This window comes from Gadus macrocephalus, chromosome 23 (genome assembly GCF_031168955.1).
Source record: "Gadus macrocephalus chromosome 23, ASM3116895v1".
NCBI classification, from domain to species: domain Eukaryota; kingdom Metazoa; phylum Chordata; class Actinopteri; order Gadiformes; family Gadidae; genus Gadus; species Gadus macrocephalus.
Window position 1 is genome coordinate 16,821,301 of NC_082404.1, and position 14,427 is coordinate 16,835,727.

At 43.9% G+C, this 14,427-nt stretch overlaps 1 protein-coding gene across 5 annotated transcripts; it reads right to left on the reverse strand.

Moving 5' to 3' along the window:
- Positions 1 to 1,036: 1,036 nt before the first annotated feature.
- LOC132452630 (synaptonemal complex protein 2-like) lies at positions 1,037 to 13,318 on the reverse strand. Of its 5 annotated transcripts, none has more exons than XM_060045346.1 (25): positions 13,223 to 13,318; positions 12,349 to 12,468; positions 10,831 to 10,944; positions 10,622 to 10,726; positions 10,269 to 10,293; positions 9,666 to 9,751; positions 9,088 to 9,176; positions 8,528 to 8,562; positions 8,231 to 8,373; positions 8,069 to 8,121; positions 7,924 to 7,969; positions 7,455 to 7,547; positions 7,297 to 7,369; positions 6,812 to 6,969; positions 6,317 to 6,425; positions 6,156 to 6,205; positions 5,961 to 6,066; positions 5,270 to 5,781; positions 5,129 to 5,171; positions 4,623 to 4,703; positions 4,410 to 4,510; positions 3,120 to 3,214; positions 1,965 to 2,064; positions 1,713 to 1,771; positions 1,037 to 1,619 (listed from the first exon to the last, which is right to left on the reverse strand). In XM_060045346.1, exons 1-25 carry the CDS (start codon positions 13,247 to 13,249, stop codon positions 1,529 to 1,531), a joined length of 2,514 nt encoding a protein of 837 aa, XP_059901329.1. In that variant the 5' UTR covers positions 13,250 to 13,318; the 3' UTR covers positions 1,037 to 1,528. The 5 variants fall into 5 exon arrangements, 4 of the variants coding, with proteins under 4 accessions (XP_059901329.1, XP_059901328.1, XP_059901330.1 ...); XM_060045345.1 differs by having other exon boundaries at positions 5,270 to 5,793; XM_060045344.1 differs by having other exon boundaries at positions 1,038 to 1,619; positions 5,270 to 5,805.
- Between the last annotated feature and the right edge of the window lie 1,109 nt (positions 13,319 to 14,427).

Here is a 14,427-nt window from a genome sequence, read left to right on the forward strand (position 1 = left end):
TTTCCACCGCCAAAAGTGGGCGTGACCCGGACTGAGCCGTACTCGTTTTGCCCTCGTTTTCATGCCCTCCGTTGGGGTAGGCCTACTGAAAACGAGACAAGACGCTTGAAAGGGTACCGGAAAATTCGAGCTTCCCACCCCCTCCGTTGATTGGTAGACAGAACCGTCACTTCCGGGCAACGTGGGGATAAGAACAAACAAACCGTAGCCTCGAGGTATTATAGAGTGGCGAAGTCACGCCCCTTCCGGTAGGGCTCATGGGACCTATGAGATCGAAAAATATGAATGGGTGTCAATGGAGAGAAAATAATTATTTTCTGGTCCCGGTCTTTATATGCCCTGGATTACACATAAGTTGTTTGTGGATTTAAAGGATAATTTTTCATGCAAAGAGTTCGACCGTTTATTGTGCAATTGTTCAGATAAAGGCTGTAGAGAAAACACAACGAGAAAGACTACACGGCTCGTATGTGACGTCACGCTCCCTGCGACTGGCGTGGAGAAGACCGACAATCTTCCCATCGGCATAACTGAAACTCTGCACGTGCCCCGACTTATAATGGTTTTTCTCCTCTTTCGATGCTTCTATCCTCCCCTTGGAAAAAGCGGTGAAGTGGGGCAGAGAGATCGCCATCTCTGTGCCGAGTTCCAAGGGCGGGTGTGGTGACGTATATCATATGCGTCTAGAGCAGCGAAGAGCTGTAGTTCACAAAGCGGCCTCACATAAAACCTAAAATTATCAAACTTCTTCACGAACATTTTTAGTTTTCTTTGCATGAAAAATTATCATTTAAATCCACAAACAACATATGTGTAATCCAGGGCATATAAAGACTGGGACCAGAAAATAATTATTTTCTCTCCATTGACACCCATTCATATTTTTCGATCTCATAGGTCCCATGAGCCCTACCGGAAGGGGCGTGACTTCGCCACTCTATTCTTTACAATGAACACGTCGCGTAAAATGCTTGCTTGTTCAAACAAGGAGGTGGAGACGTTGCTCTGCATTCTTGGGGAGGAAGACGTTGTTTACGATGTTTACGTAGCTGCCGCGGCGATCGACATCCGACCTACCACCAAGGGTACTGTCGGCGATGGAAACGCGACCTCGGAACTGAGCTGGGCTATACCGCCCCCTCCCTCCCGGACTGAGGCGAACTGAACCGTACCGCAACCTGCAGTGGAAACGCGGCATTACTTGTGGTCCATCATCTTCAGCCCGTGAAACACTGCCATGTAGTGTTGCAGAGGCTGTATTACAGTCCATGAGGAATTATTTATTTCCACAAAATTTGCAGTGGACCGAACGACAGGGTTGGAGTCACTTCTGTTACTTTAGAGGCAACTCACATAGGAGACAGATTCCAAACTTTAAACACATTTATAAGCAGAGAAAACAAATCATTTGTTTTTTTCGAAATGATGAAGGTGTAGATTTCAGTTAACGTGACGATGGAGAACTATTTTATCATTGTGGAGAACCAATCAAACTATTTGATAACTAGTTGGAGGTCTGTGCTGAACTCTAGGCCTCTTCAGTGTCTGTGCCCTCTCCTCCATTCTTCCTCTCCACGCCGTCCTCTTCGTCTTGGTTTTTATAATCCAGGGACGCCAGCCTACAACATAACAAGGAGACGACTGGAAATTAGGGATTTTAAGTTTTTGATGCGGCGGTACGTCGCGGTGTGTGTGATCATGCGTGTACAGACCCACTCTGCTGTCGGTCGCAGAACGAAGCCAAAGACTGCATTTCGGTTCTTACGAAGCTCTGCAAAGAGAGAGAGAGAGAGAGAGAGAGAGGGGGGGATGTCAGCGAGAGAGAGACATTAGTGAGATGAAGAGAGAGAGAGAGACGTCAGCACTGCTAGACAGAGAGTCAGGGTTAGACAGTAGGGGGGGGATAGAAGGCCAACCGGTACCGAGGCCTTTATGTTTAGGGTGTCGGACAGTATCAGCCCTACCAGTAACTCGGTCTCCATGTTTGAAAGGCTTTGAAAGCTTTCCTGCAGTTGCCTCATTTCGTCCACCACCCTCCTCTCAAACCTCTGGAGCAGGCGCAGCCTAGGCAGTTACATAGTTAGCAAAATTATGATGGATTATTAACAATTGTTTTAGTACACACACACACACACACACACACACACACACACACACACACACACACACACACACACACACACACACACACACACACACACACACACACACACACACACACACACACACACACACACACACACACACACACACACACACACACACACACACACACACACACACTTTTTGCCGGGATTTTTATTTTTTTTTTCTTACCGGTTTATTTGCGTGGACGTGACGGCCGTCAAACAATATCTCGAGGTTGAGATCTCGATCATGAGCTAATGCCCAATATCCCAAGATAGTAAACCAATCAAATTGGGCCATCTTGGGAGGTTCACGTGTAGCATATACTAATGATTGTTATAGAGTTAGTTAGAGAGGTACCGACGCGTGATGTAGCCACACACAGTTGACTCAAGCAACACTTCAAAGAAAACATGGGACTTGTGAACAGGGCTTTTTCTTAAAAGGTTCATCCCGGGACCATGTGGACATGTCACATGACCACGTGTTGGAGTGCTTCATGTGTTTTGAGGTCACGACCAAACGACTACTGGATTTAGCGATCCGACCCCTCGTTTAAAGGTGACATATTACTGTATACCACCGGGTGTGAGTGTGATTAGCCATTACAAGTCAGGTTTTTCTTCAGCCTACCCAGTGGACTGTAGCAAATGTTGCTCATCTATCCATCACACATCTAGGTGGACACGCCCACTCGTGATGTCAGAAGAGGCGGTTTTTCGAAACGGCTTGTAACGGCTAATCACACTCACACCTGGTGGTATAGTATGTTGCCTTTAAGGGGAGCCGATCCAGGCTCTAGTTTAAGAGGAACAATAAATACAGGCTCTAGTTTAAGAGAAGCCCATACAGGCTCTAGTTTAAGAGGAGCTATAAATACAGGCTCTAGTTTAAGAGGAGCGATAAATACAGGCTCTAGTTTAAGAGATCATCCAGGCTCTAGTTAAAGATGAGCTCACAGGCTACCTGCAGTCAGGATGGACAGAGGGTACCTGTGTTGCTGTACAGCCATCAGCAGAGAAGAAACATTTTGTTGGCCCTCTGTGAAAGACTCCACCACCTGACCTTCAACCCGCTGGCAGCATCGCTGCAAAACAAACGCACCTTAAGGTCCTCAGTAGGTCTACAATAGTGTATCATGTACTATGTAAACTTGTTTACCATGTGCTCTTGTGTAACATGTACTATGCATACTTGTGTATCATGTACTATGCATACTTGTGCATAATGTACTGTGCAAACTTATGCATCATGTACTGGTCATACTTGTGTATTATGTACTATATAAAGTTTTGTGTATCATGTACTATACATAGTTTTGCATCATGTACTATATAAAGTTGTGTATCAGGTCCTATATAAAGTTATGTGTATCATGTACTATGTAAAGTTGTGTATCATGTGTACTCTATAGTTGTGTGTGTATAATGTACTGTATAAAGTGGTGTGTATCATGTCCTATAGAAAGTTGTGTGTATCATGTCCTATATAAAGATGTGTGTATCATGTACTATATAAAGTTGTGTATCATGTACTGTGCATAGTTTTGCATCATGTACTATATAAAGTTGTGTGTATCATGTACTATATCAAATTGTGTGTATCATGTTCTCTATGAAGTTGTGTGTATCATGTACTATATAAAGTTGTGTGTATCATGTACTATATAAAGTTGTGTGTATCATGTACTATATAAAGTTGTGTGTATCATGTACTATATAAAGTTGTGTATTATGTGTACTATATAAAGTTGTGTGTATAATGTCCTATATAAAGATGTGTGTATCATGTACTATGTGTGCATCATGTTCTATATAAAGTGGTGTGTATCATGTACTATATCTAGTTGTGTGTATCGTGTACTATATAAAGTTGTGTATCATGTGTACTCTATAAAGTTGTGTATAATGTACTGTATAAAGTTGTGTGTATCATGTACTGTATAAAGTTGTGTGTATCATGTACTGTATAAAGTTGTGTGTATCATGTACTGTATAAAGTTGTGTGTATCATGTACTGTATAAAGTTGTGTGTATCATGTACTGTATAAAGTTGTGTGTATCATGTACTGTATAAAGTTGTGTGTATCATGTACTGTATAAAGTTGTGTGCATCATGTACTGTATAAAGTTGTGTGTATCATGTACTGTATAAAGTTGTGTGTATCATGTACTGTATAAAGTTGTGTGCATCATGTACTGTATAAAGTTGTGTATCATGTACTGTATAAAGTTGTGTGCATCATGTACTGTATAAAGTTGTGTATCATGTCCTATGCCTACTTGTGTAGCGGCAGCCATGCTGTCCTGCAGCTGTCTGGCAAGGTTGCTGAAGTCCGGCACGATGCTGGCCTGCTGGTCTGAACCGGCCTCGACCGGAACGTCTGGAGGGCAGAGAGAGACCTCAACCTACAACCTACCTTAACCTTAACCTCCTGACTTATTAAGATCACCTCTACCTCCATATTCAGAGTCATTCAATGGTTGAACTCTGACCTTTGAGTGATGGGCCTGGCTCCTCCCCCACAGGAATAGACCACGCCTTCTTCTTGGGACAAGACGCCCCTATTGGTGGTTCTACAACACACAGGAAATGACAAAAGCAAACACGAATACAGACTTGAAGACTGCCATAAACATGTTCTTACTTTGTTTGCCTCAAACTATAACTATAGACCCTTAAGGGTCATTATGTACAACCTTTTATCCCACAGAAAGATCACAAGAGCCGAAAAAAGTATGCATTGTGAACATAATTATGAATAAAAAATAGGAACACATGCCAGCATTTTAATTAATGTATGATAAGTCATACAATGGGAAATTACTCTTGAAATTGAAAGAGATAACCCATGGAGACATACAGTATATTAAAATACAACTGTACTGTAGTACTAGTAGCTGTCTGTACAGTCACTGAATTAGCGATTCTGAATTCAGACTTTACTTTTGTACATAATCTTTTTTTATAAATAAATAGGCCTACATCAATTAATAAATACCGGTTCTGGATGACGTCCTCTTCCTGGGAGTGTTGAGAACGTTCTAGAAAAAGAAAAGATATCCAATTGTCCTGTGAAGAACTCGCCTCAAAGTATTTGGTACTGAATTAACTCATTTATAGACAACATTAATGGTGGAACCTGGTTCACAGAAACGCCACAGTCTCCACAGTCCACAGTCCGCCCCGGGTCCAGGTCACGGACCACAGTCCGCCCCGGGTCCAGGTCACGGACCACAGTCCGCCCCGGGTCCGCAGTCTGCCTCGGGTCCAGGCCGCTCGTAGTCCGCCCTGGGTCCAGGCCCCTCGTAGTCCTCGCCGGGTCCAGGCCCCTCGTAGTCCTCGCCGGGCCCACGCCACTGTCCGCAGTCCGCCCTGGCTCCCGAGTCCGCCCTGGCTCCCGAGTCCGCCCTGGCTCCCGAGTCCGCCCTGGCTCCCGAGTCCGCCCTGGCTCCCGAGTCCGCCCTGGCTCCGGGTCACGGTCCTCAGACTTCTCTAAGCCCACGCCACTGTCCGCGGTCTGCCCTAGGTCTTCAGTCCACTCTTGGTCCAAGTCGATGTCCTCGGTCTGCCCAGGGTCCTCAATCCACAGTAGGTCCAGGCCACGGTCCTCAGTCCCCTCCGGGTCCAGGTCCGGTCCCTCGGCACTGAGCTCTGGTCGAGAGCCTTCAGTCAGACCTGAGAGTACTTTAATCACTGAACTGATGTATTGTAGGCCTACAGTAGTGTTGCCAAACGGGCCGTAGATGGCGCCAGAGGGTCACTTATTCATTTTAACGGTCTATTAGTAGGGACATCGGCGATAGTTTGATCCACAGACTCCTGAGTCTTACCCGAGTCATTCAAAGTCTGTAAGGGCTGCGTCTTGTCTTTTGGAAGCATTTTTATAATCTGGTCGAACAGAATCTCTGCTTTGCTTGGAGTGCTTGCAGAGAGAGGCTACATGGAGAGGGAGAGAGGAGAGAAAATTATTCACCGACGAGGCTTGGATTCATGTGTAATTTATGTTCCTCAGGTGAGAGACTTACCCTTGATGGAGTAGACCCGTCTTCACTGCTGGCGGACGAAAGCGGGAGAACTGCACGTGATGACACATAAATCGGTTAGACACACACACACACACACACACACACACACACACTTATCTATATGCAAACACTGCTACTGCAGCAGAGCTACGAGTCCTTACTCTTCAGTTTGCTCTTGCTCTTCGGTTTCTTCTTGTAGTAGGTCCTGCCACCTCGACTGGGGGTCAAGACCTCCTCTCTGTCCTTCATTTGAAGAAAGCCCGGCGTTTCCTGCACCCCACACAAATCAAAATACTAACCAACTTTCCTCGGCAGCCAAGTTAGTGTTTACCAATTTAGTTTGTTTATTAGTTATCCCCTTAGGGTTTTTTTTTTTTCCACTGTTTCCTTCCGTCATTTGTCATCTTAATTACTCGTCAAAGGCACATAAAGGACATGCATAAAATACATGTATGCATTTGACATTGATGACAACAGACATACATTGGGGTTCGGGTACAGGGGGATACATAGTTACATCCATTATCTGTGGGGTTTGGCTTCGTTGGGTAACGGGATCATGGCTGAGGGGATAAGGCCATCTAATGCTTCTGTACCTCCTAGGGGGGCAGGCGCGAGGAGTAGTGCTGGAGTGAGTGAGGGTTAGGGGACCTCACCTGGGACGGTGGCGGGCCGAACACTTTGCCCAAGGCCTCCAGCACCAGCGAGTGGTGCTGGGGGCTGAAGGACAGCTGGACCCGCATCTCCCTGCTGTTCAGGTGGACCACCGGCCGGCTCAGCTCCAGGCGGACCACCGTCTCCTCCTCGTCGAGCTCTGGGGGCCAAGGAGGGCCACATCTTGCGCTTAATGTACGTACTTATTGTACGTTTTACTTGTACTCTAAAATAGTGCTTACTATTGGGTAGCATCTTGTCCAAGCTATCTATGTTGTATACGGGGATATATTATTGTTTGGTTTTCTTCTGAGCAATGTACATTTTGTAAGTTGCTTTGGATAAAAGCGTCTCCTAGATGCTAACTAACCCTCATACAAAGATTCCTTCATTGCCCTCATGCCTGTTATAATGTAGTGCATAACACTACGTGCAGCCGCGCTTATGTAAAGCTCGCTCATTGGTGGATATCAATGCAACTATTTACCGTTTTGTTGAGAGTAGAGGGTGTAGCTTTCGACCCCATGCTTTGGGAGGTGGACTGAGACCCACAGAAAGCCCTGAAGTACACGATACAGATCGTTAAGGACCCTTCAGTACTTAATCTGTAACGTAACTTCTGTGGATTCTAGCTCTGAATAATACCTGCTGATCGTCAATGAAAAAGCTGATGCATTCTGAGCCCAGGTTGAAGTCGATCCAGAACCGGTCCAGCTTGTCATCCTTTGGACTAAACAGCTTCATGAAAAGAGGACATGTTTGGTACATGAATAACTAGGTACAAGTGACACAAGAGAATCTTTAGACCATAATCTAGATTTGATGCACAGAACCAACATATACTCCATGGATGTTGTGGGCTTTGTGAATAGAACACACACACACACACACACACACACACACACACACTTTGAGCCTTGTTATTACTTATCTGACCTGATACTCTGTTGGTCAGGCAAATGTGGTTAAAAGGTACAAATGAAAGAATCTAAAACGGTCTCATTACTGCCCCTCTGGTCGGTAAGTGAACTGCAGCCTGATGGAGCTCTTGCATTCAGAGGGGGTTAGGACAATAATAATCATATACTCATGCAAGACAAGATTGTTTGTTTACCTCAGTATTTCCAAGGAAGGCTCGGCGACAAGGAAATGTATAAACCCTGAAACAACAGTCACAGAGTTACTACTAAATTTACGTAAAACCAGTTTAATTTGCATGTATATCTGGATACCAAAAGCTGTAATAATACTACAAATACCTCCTCTGGTTTCCTTGGCAACAGTTGATATAATTGAGGAATAATCGACAGTCCTTGTGGGACAGAAACATAACGTTACCTTCAAATAATAATTTTCATGATTGATAACGATAAACTGAAATATAGTTCAACGTATCCGTACGGTACAGAAACAAGACATACCACTTCAAAGTCTTTGTCTCGGATCCGGCAGAAGGCATCGATGATATCCTGGTCGTAGAACCAGTCCTTCGCCCTCTGCTCTCTGTCCTTTGCGGGGGTCATGCGGCATAGTGCCTCCGAGATGCTGACCTGGAACTCGTAGTCTGATACAGGAAGTACAAGATGACTAATCTCATCCAGAAAGAAGAGTTAGACTACCAATCCTGTTGCAAAATCATACAATTACTAATCTGATACAGTGTGTGTGTGTGCGTGCGTGCGTGCGTGCGTGCGTGCGTGCGTGCGTGTGGTCATCACCTCCCACTGTCAGAATTGAAGCTGCAAGCTCATCGCTAAACCACAAGGAATCACAAAGGTAAACATGTAGCATACGACCAGGGTTAGTATATCTTTATACAGGTATGAGAGTTAACATTAAGCGCAGACATGATCACTTAATTAAATTCTACTGCAAGCTCAATCTTCATCCAGCTTGTGTGGCATTTCAAAATGAGAGTCAAAAGGTGTCAGCCCTTTGCGTCCACAACAAACTACATCAAACAAAATTAGACTATAATTGATATCTACTCATCTGTTGATAATGATAACAACAAACTATATATTGGCTGCATTTTTACACTGCACTTGTAGTATTTAGTATTGTATTTATTGTAGTATTTAAGTATTTTAGCATATGAGGGGATGTGTGTTTGTTACGTCTGTCCACGCTGTTGTGACACTGTAATTTCCTGTGAAGGATTATTAAAGGATCTATCCATCTATTTTACATTATTTGCAATTATTTCTAATTCTATACATTAAGCTGACTGAAGATTATTCTTCTGATACTTGTTCAGTGACAAGTATCAGATACTTACAGTATTCCGTGCTGATTTATATCAACTTGCAGCCGTTTCCTTTCCTCTCTGTTGAGAGACTCTAGAAGAGTGTTGTATGTCCTAATAGCCTGAAACACATGTTACGGGTTGGGTTAGTGCAATGCGTTGCATATATACACAGGGCTAGAGCATTGTCTTTGATATACAGAGGTTTAGAGCATTCTCTTTGATATACAGAGGGCAAGAGCCTTGTGTTTGATATAAATAGGGTTAATGCATTGTGTTTATTTCAAATATCTCCCAAGGCATTGGCTAGTGCTTAGTCCCTGCCCCAGCGAAGCATTGACAAAGTGATTTGGAATTGTGACCTATTTGAACGGCTGACTTTTGATGATCCGACCAAACAGAACCTCCAGACAGCACTGCCAGGTTTGTAACGTGATTGTCTTAAACCCTTCCTGTTAAACTGGTGAGGAGGGCAGGGTTAGAAGTGTTGGGCGGCTACGGTGAGGAGAGTACACTGGTTAAGAGGGTAGGGTTAGTGAAGTAGGGATGAAGGTGAAAAAATATGCAAGTGAGGAGGGTGTGAGGGTGAACAGCGCGGTTCCAGTGCTTACCTCTAAACGGGGAGAGAAGGCGATTACCGGATTCAAAACCAGCCTGGCTAACTGGGAGAGTATTGTAGAGAGCAGGAAAGCTGACACTGGTGCGCACACACACACACACACACGTCTTTATTTGTGTCCGCATTTATAAAATACATTGCAAGGGCACAAATATTTTCAGTTGCTTTTGATGCCCTACATCCTCGAAACAACATGTTGCAGTACTTGAGTCAAACATGCACAGAACAGACAATACGTACACATGAGCTTATTCTGCACACAGTCTGTTAACAGACAGAGAAAATCTATGGGTACAGAAAACACCTCCTCGAAATAGCTCGGCTGCCTATAATGGAGGAGATTGAGCAATATGTTGCAAGCTGCTTGGCTTTACACACACACACACACACACACACACACACACACACACACACACACACACACACACACACACACACACACACACACACACACACACACACACACACACACACACACACACACACACACACACACACACACACACACACACACACACACACACACACACACACACACACACACACACACACACACAAAATTAATATTACGTTCACAAAAAAAAAAAATACTTACCGTGAAGGGAAGGCTGTCCGAGGAGCTGTGGATGAAAAGAATACGTTGCTATGACAATATTCGAACAATCAGCTTTCGGGATTTAAACAATAGATTTAAAAAAAAAAAACTAGCAAGTCACTCATGCCCCCTCCCCCCAAACAATCCTAACCTTAACCTCTGTCCTAACCTTAACCTCTTAAGGATGAAACTCATCAGCTACCAGACCTCTGATGTTGATCTGAGGTAGGACTTGGTTAGCGCGCTCCTCCCCTAAACGTACCCCTGTCCCGGCCAGCATCTCATGGAACCCCCGAAAACCACAAAGAAGTAGGGTAACGCATCACTCTAGGAAGCAGCCACGCATCTCTTACCAGGAAGTAGTCATAGAACTCCTCGGCAAGGTTCTGCAGAGGGCCGGTGTCTCGGTAGCCCTCAGAACCCAGGAGTCCGCCGACGGTTTCAAACCAGAACAACACCTGCACAACCAAAACACACCATTAAATACCGGCAGGGTTTCATTTGATTTATCCCCATTTTCCAAGGATTGGGAATAATGGTTTGGTAAAGCGAGTCCACTCACCTTCGGTCCGAGTCCGTGCTCCAACAGATGATGCAGGTCTTCCTTCTTCTCCGAGATGCGCCCTAGAGCCTTCAGCAGCAGTGTGGCGCTCATGAACCCCTCCTCAGCCAGCTCCTGGGAACGTTACAGGAGGTCAGAGGAGAACGCCACACAGTCAACACAGTACGCCCAACCTCATGTCATGTACCGTAGCAGAAGTACACTTTTGGATTCAGAGAAACCAAAGTGCCCCATGGCAGGGGACTAGCCCACATCGGTCCTCATAACCAAACCAGGATTTGACTTTAGACTTGTTTAGCTCATGACACCCAAACAACTTTCAACAATATCCTCTGTGATCATTAAAGCCAACTGCATCTGTATCTATACAACTTAGTTCCCTTAGTTCCCATCTTGTGGAACTTAGTAACCTCTAGTTGACCTAGGTTGCATTGGTTATCATCTTGTCCAGTCTGACCTTAGTTACCTTGGTTACCATCATGTCCACCTTAGTTATCTTGGTTACCATCTTGTCCAGTCGGACCTTAGTTACCATCTTGTCCAGTCTGATCTGATGCTGCTATCCATTTGGATTTACGAAGTGGTAAAGTCGCAAATCTCCCAGCTTTCTTGCGGCATTTCACTGAGGCACGCCCCCTTTTGGTCGTAGTACCTCGTCGCTTTCAAAGTAGAGCGAGCAGAGCTGTACAACTCGCAAAGAAGATGGCGCCCATAGTTAATGGGGGATGAGATGTATTTTCTTTCCATTTGTACCACGTTGGTGGTTTTAATGTCGTTTTTTAAAACCTCTTACACACTTGATTTCATTGCTGCTTTAATCCGGTCACCAATATATGCATTGCACGGTCTTGCTTTGCGTCCAATTCAATGTAAAGTTTTGTTTTGAAGCTGGTTTGCTAAAGAGGCTATGTTGCTAATGATGACTAGCCTGCTACTACTCCCCCTCGTGGCTCGACAGAAACACAAATGGCAAACTGGAAGGCTGGAGCAAGGGAAATACGTCACGTTCTCGCTGAAGCTGGTCGTTCGTAAGAGCGTACCATCCAAATGGATAGCAGCATTAGTTACCTTGGTTACCATCATGTCCACCTTAGTTATCTTGGTTACCATCTTGTCCAGTCGGACCTTAGTTACCATCTTGTCCAGTCTGACCTTAGTTACCGTCATGTCCAACTTCCTTACCTTGGTTACCGTCTTGTCCAGTCGGACCTTAGTTACCATCTTGTCCAGTCGGACCTTAGTTACCGTCATGTCCAACTTCGTTACCTTGGTTACCGTCTTGTCCAGTCGGACCTTAGTTACCATCTTGTCCAGTCGGACCTTAGTTACCATCTTGTCCAGTCGGACCTTAGTTACCATCTTGTCCAGTCGGACCTTAGTTACCATCTTGTCCAGTCGGACCTTAGTTACCATCTTGTCCAGTCGGACCTTAGTTACCATCTTGTCCAGTCGGACCTTAGTTACCATCTTGTCCAGTCGGACCTTAGTTACCATCTTGTCCAGTCGGACCTTAGTTACCTTGGTTACCATCTTGTCCAGTCGGACCACCAGTACGTGATCTAGCCCCTCCTCCTGCATCCTCAGGGCCAGACCTGAACAGTCCTTCTGGATCAGGTAGTCCTCAAAACTCAGCTCAAACTGAGAGAGATCACAAGATACACACGTATGAAGCACTTCCGTTAAAAATACACAACACACGTATTAAGCACTGCCGTTAAAAATACACACACGTATGAAGCACTACTGTTACATTATAAAATACAACATACGTATGAGGCACTACTGTCATTATATAAAATACACACATATGAAGCACTACTATTATGTTATAAAATGCACAACACCAGTATGAAACACTAGCCTACTGTTAGTAAATACACAACACACGTAAGAAGCACTTCTTTTATATTATAAAATACACAACACACGTAGGCCTATGAAACACTCTAAAATACACAACATACGATTGAAACACTACCGTTATAAAATACACAACACACATTTGAAGCACTTCTTTTATATTGTAAAATACACAACATGTACGAAACAGTAAACAGTATAAACAGTATAGCACTGTATTCTAATCAGTTGGCCTATAGTTCTGTACTCTAGGATAGTGAAACAATATAGCCTAGTAGGCCTACTGTTAAACAGTAGGCCTATCCTAGTTAGCCTATACACTACTCTGTCACTATAATAGTACTGCACTCTACTACTTGTACAATACTGTCAGTTAAAAGGTGAAGGCCTTATAGTAGGATACTGTCATATTTAAACAATCAGAACATATTTTAAAACCTGTTATCATTATCATCATTATTATTAAAAGCTCAGAGATGTCGGCGTGATATTAGTGGTCTTTGTGCGTCGCAAAAAATGACTTAATATTTACCAGCCTCGCTGTATTCTCTTTATCCATGTTTGCCTCACAAGTTCCGCCGCCTGTCAGTGATTAGGTTAATGAGGTTTATCACGGAGAGGTCCCGGATGACGGCTGATTACTCCTCTTATCTCAGCCAATCGTCCCCAAGACGATGCTCTGCAAACATCTCAACCGATATGTTGGAACAGGAGCCGGTCCGATTGCAAAAAATACAAAATATCAAAAGAATAAAAAATATACTTCTAATTTCGTCCGCATTAGGATTAAGAGCACCGCGGATTTAACGGAGGAAATATAAGAAAATAAGGCAAAATGTAAAAGACCCAGCATTCCGATGTGCAGCTGAACAGCAAGTTCCCCCAGGCTGAACACAGCGGCACCTCGTTATGAAGAGACTTTTTACGATGCCAACGCAATGAATTGGATGTATTATTATCCCCAAATCAAGCAACGTTGTGAAGCACTATGGGGTTATTTCATGCAGATGTGACAGCCACTGCGTGTGTGGGTGTGTTTGTGTGTGCGTGCGTGTGTGCGTGCGTGTGTGCGTGCGTGTGCGTTGTGTGTGTGTGTGTGTGTGTGTGTGTGTGTGTGTGTGTGTGTGTGTGTGTGTGTGTGTGTGTGTGTGTGTGTGTGTGTGTGTGTGTGTGTGTGTGTGTGTGTGTGTGTGCGCTTTGTATGCCAACACAATAATCAGGTCGAAAATAAACAATTCAATTAATAAACAGCCTGCATTCAAATCCAAAGTGGGGCAGGTCAATTCGTTTGAATGACATCGGAGCGTTTGGAATAGGCCTTTAATAATAATACTAATAAATAAATAAATAAATATATGTAGGCCTATATTTATATAAAAATAATGCAATAACAACAATATGATAATATGAATTATCATAATAAAACGTATTATTGTTATTAAATACAAACTATTAAATGACAGTGTATTTTGATATTTGAAATTTGTGGCCAATAGAGAGACACTCCTCTTTATATCATTCAAATTCGATCGATGCCTTCTGTTCACATTCTGACACTTTTTACATGAAAATTGCAAATATATAATCGATTATTATAAAATATAACATATGACCACTAATAAAACATTTGAATCTATGGTGCCATGTTGCATCTGATCCAACAACTAGAGACGCAAAGGGCACATACGCCACGTGACTGTCTGTCACAACAACAAAGAAACAGTCGGATGTTGGTCA